The sequence below is a fragment of the Austrofundulus limnaeus genome, unplaced genomic scaffold (assembly GCF_001266775.1).
Source record: "Austrofundulus limnaeus strain Quisiro unplaced genomic scaffold, Austrofundulus_limnaeus-1.0 Scaffold62, whole genome shotgun sequence".
NCBI lineage: Eukaryota > Metazoa > Chordata > Actinopteri > Cyprinodontiformes > Rivulidae > Austrofundulus > Austrofundulus limnaeus.
Window position 1 is genome coordinate 659,381 of NW_013952464.1, and position 4,522 is coordinate 663,902.

A 4,522-nucleotide genomic window follows, 5' to 3' on the forward strand; every position below is an offset into this window, starting at 1 on the left:
AATATTTTAAAAGTTCAAAACATTATCAAATACAGTTACAGATACAACTATATTTTAATTTGTACTTTAAATTAAATGTTGAAGTTTATTTTTAAATAGTTTGAATGCATTTTAAAGAACCTTTAAACTTGTCAAAAAGCTGTTGTTACTGTTAATGTTTGTCACTAATATGAAGAGCAGCTTCTGGTTGTAAAAGTTTAAAAATACAACATTTTCATTTGTACTTTATCAAATTTATTTGTATATATTTTTTATTTGAAACATTTACATGCATACAGTATACATTAAATATTTTTGAACGTATTTATTATATGATCACAATTTTATTTATTGAATTGTCTATTTTTGTTGTTGTATATATTAAAAAAACATTATTTTTGTCTGTGATGGACTTGCGACCTGTCCAGGCCAGGGTGTTCCCCGCCTCTCGCACTGTGACTGTTGGATATGGGCACCAGTGACCCACGCGACCCTGAAAGGAAGACGCGTGTACAGAAAATGGATGAATGGATGGATGGGTTATTTTGTGTTGATAAGCCTGAGTGGTCTGTTGATTGATGGTTGTATTTGTTCAAATAATTGTTATGGGCAGGTTACAATATAAAAAAAATGTTTGTCATAATCATGTCTTGTGATTATTTGACAGGAGTTTTATTTTTAAATTGTAATTGTAGTTTATTTAGTTATAATGCAGATACAATATAATTTAAACCAAGATTTAGAATAAATATAGTTTTAAACCAAGGTTTAGAACAATTATCATTTTGATACGTATGATAATGTGTGACTGGGCCTCGTGTCACTTTATGTTGAACAAATTGGGCCCTGAGGTCAAAAAGGTTAAGAACCCCTGCACTAGACCACCAGCGAGATAAAAGGGTAAGAGTGCCCAGAGAAGTAAGGGTCCTGCCACACTATGGCGTTTTAGACAACTTGTGTAACATCTGAAAATTTTGTCCAACACGCTGGCACATGCTGAAGAAGAGAAAAAAGCATAATTTAGCACCTTCCTTTGGACATGATCATACCGTGTTGCTGACAACTTGATATAAAACATATGTGTAAATTATCCCTACCTTAAAAATAGCGTGTACAAGCTTATTATAACTTGTGTGGACTTCTGCAGCACGTACATGCAACATTACTGGAACTTCTGCAGAATCACTGCGCAGCGTGACGGAGATGTGGAGATCAGTGCAGAATTTTGAACATGCTCAAATTTTTTTACTGTCAGCAGAACTATTCAGTTTTGCACACGCATCAGGCCTGTTCCATGTCTGTTTTATATATGTTCACACATGTTACATGAACGTTGCTCATACGTGGACATTTGTTAGAAACAAGCTGGGTATTTATGAAGCAGACACGAAACTTCTGTCACGATGTGTGGGCGTGTCCTTCGATATAAAGACTGACCGCTGTCAACATGTCGGGGAAGAAGTCAGAGAGCGGGACTCATAAAAAACAATGTATTTGTCAGACTGAGTTTTAAATTAAAAAAAGAACGAGCAGATAGCAAAACAAAGCTGGCAGATATTTTTAAACCAGCTGTCAGAAAAGATGATCCACAGAAATATTCTCACGCTCCTCCTGAGAGGACGAGGTGGGCGCAGACAAAGCTGGTGATCTTTAAAACAGAGACCGGAGCCGCTGCTGCAAAAACATCGATCAACAGCTGCGTGTGATCTAGCACAAATGAGGCGGTTATTGTACCACAATTTGATCAGCCGCAGTGAAGCGCCTGAAGCCCCCAGCTTTTTTTTTTAACCTGAGACAATCCTGATTTAATTCGTCCACCGATAGTTATCATTGTATATTGTTATTTTATAGGTATGCTGAGCTGCAGACATTCACAGAACTGAACTTCCATCCAATAGAAGATGGACATTGTGACATCATTATTGAAAAGCCGACTGTTTTTATGAAACTTGATGCTGGTAAGTAAGAAACATTTAACTGACTTCAAAATCTTTACTTTTATCACAGAACCTCAAAAACAATACAATGGTATTTTTGTGCATCTGYTCACAAATATTTTAGTTTGAAGATAAATTAGTTTCAAACATACTCACAAAAGCTTGCAAATACAATAGAATTTACAAATACCTAAACTTTTTTTTTTTCAAATGTGCACACTTCAAACTGCACAAGTTGGAATATGCTTCACATACAAAGTGTCAAAGAGCAGCCATGCCCTCTTGTGACAGCTCTCTCTCTTTAGTGAGTAGGGCATCCATCCTCTGAAGTTAGTTTGAACTAAACATGAATAAAAATAAGAGCAACAACATTTGTTGCAGGTGGGATTAAACAGGTTAGTGCTGTTTACTATCTTAGATAATACAGAACAGAGGTTATTTGTGTTTGATAGTTTTATACAGATGATCAGCCCTGAATGCAGTGTTTTTATTGTCGTTTGTCAGAAGTCACATGATCTGTGTGTCTGATCTGTCTGCAGCTTGTAATTTGTGCATTTGATCATTTGTAAGTGCATTTTTAAAATTATTTAGGTAGCTGTCACCCTTGTAATGTGCATTTGTGAATCGTGTCACATGCATTTGTCAGTCTTTTGAGATTAATTTATTTTCATAATTCTGCATTTATTTAATGTTTACAGTGTGTAATAGTGATCAATCCAAACAATCACCTTACCAAACCATGTTTGAATTTTGCATTTTCAAGTTCAGACATCATGACGGTACAAATAACAATTGTTTTTTTTTTTTCTTGCAGGGGTGAACATGTACCACCATTTTTGTGACTTTGTCAATCTCTATATCTCCCAGCACATTAACAATTCCTTCAACACAGACATCAACATTGTCATGTGGGATACGGTGGGTACCAGTCTTTCTGTGGTGTCAACAGATGTTTTTTTATTAGTTCACTGTATTCACTATGGTGATTTCACACTGTTCATTAAACATTCAGCAAATGCAGTTTGTCATCACAAATGAAAACAACACTACAACTTTAAGTGCAGTATACCACACTGAGAAAACTTTTATAATTCCTCTTTCATGTTTTTGTTTGCCTATCAATAACAAACTAAACTTTTTAAAAATGCAGATGGAGATTTTTCATTTAAAAGATTAAACATGAAGAAAGAAAACAGTTTAAGTAAAAACATTTCTGATTATATGAATACATTTGTTCTTATTTGTTTGTTGTGATTTTGTTCGTTTGCATATTTATGCCCAGAGTTTTTATGGTTATGGGGACCTGTTCAGTGAAACATGGAGAGCCTTCACAGAGTTCGACATCATCCACTTGAAGACTTATGACTCTAAAAGAGTGGGTAAAACCTCATTACTGTTGAGTAGTTTTATTTCTCTACAAGGTACCCTTATTGTTCTTTTAAAATTTCCTTTGATACTCTAGAGGTGTAAGACTAATTGGCAGCATGATGGCTCAGTGTTTAGAACCAATGTCTCACAGCAAGAAGGTCCTGGGTTCAATCCCCGGTTTTGACCTGGGGTCTTTCTGTGTTTCATGTTCTCTTTGTGCTTGCACAGGTTTTCACCGAGTACTCCGGTTTCCCATACAACACAAAAATATTTCCAATAGGTTGCCTTCAGGCTCAGGCTGCCCTTGCAAAAGAGATCAGTGATCTCACTGGAATTTGCCTGTTTAAATACAGTAAATTGAATAAATAAGGAATACATATAAGTCATGATTTGGTACAAACAGCAACAGGCCACTGGACAATAAGTTAACTGTAACGCTAATATTCAGAATACAGAATTTTTTTATCCATCTCCCCAACTACGTGCTGCATCAGGTGGTCTTTGACAGAAACTTTGTTGACTGCCTCATTGTTTTGTTAATATTGTTTAGATTTCGAAAGGCAAAAAGAACACAAAATGGTTAATAAAAGGATAACCAACTCACCCTGGTGGTGGAGAAAATAGGATTTCAATTTTTGGATCTGTTGGGCATTTTTCCCCCTATTTTAATAAAAATATTGTACTTGTATGTGATTAGAAAGCCTGAGCTTTAAAAAAAATCAAAATAAAGCAAATATAGGATTAAGACACAATGAAAGGAGCAGACATCCCTAGTTTTTCCTGAGAGTAAAACTACAGCAATACACTGGTTTATACAGTATGTACAGTATACTATTGAGCTTTTCAAAAAGTTTAAAAATTAATAGAACAGCTGAAGATATTTTGCTTTCCATGGGATGCACAAATTCAGCTACAGAAGTCCAGCAGCTTTGATTTTAAAACTTTTTTTGTTTGTTCAGGTACTGGATTACACCAACATGTCATCCAGAGTTTTTCAGTCCTCCTGAAAATAATATTTCATTTAGTTATATATACTTGCACACTGTTTTTATGTACAAAATTAACAAATGGAAATATCCTGTTGTAAATGTATTCCTCATTGATTTATTCTCATTTCTCAATAGGTTTGTTTCAAAGATTGCTTTTTCTCCCTTCTTCCAAGAATGAGATATGGACTTTTTTACAACACACCTCTGGTAATTGTTACGTCACAAAAATATATATACTGTACACATATA

At 34.9% G+C, this 4,522-nt stretch overlaps 1 protein-coding gene across 1 annotated transcript in view; it reads left to right on the plus strand.

Annotated features, from left to right (window-relative positions):
- eogt (EGF domain-specific O-linked N-acetylglucosamine (GlcNAc) transferase) overlaps positions 1–4,522 on the plus strand; it is a 22,698-nt gene that overhangs the window by 7,274 nt on the left and 10,902 nt on the right. Inside the window, exons 7-10 of the mRNA XM_014009845.1 lie at positions 1,831–1,937; positions 2,731–2,834; positions 3,199–3,291; positions 4,409–4,480. Of these exons, the coding sequence (XP_013865299.1) occupies positions 1,831–1,937; positions 2,731–2,834; positions 3,199–3,291; positions 4,409–4,480 (376 nt within the window). The remainder of the gene's footprint in view (positions 1–1,830; positions 1,938–2,730; positions 2,835–3,198; positions 3,292–4,408; positions 4,481–4,522) is intronic.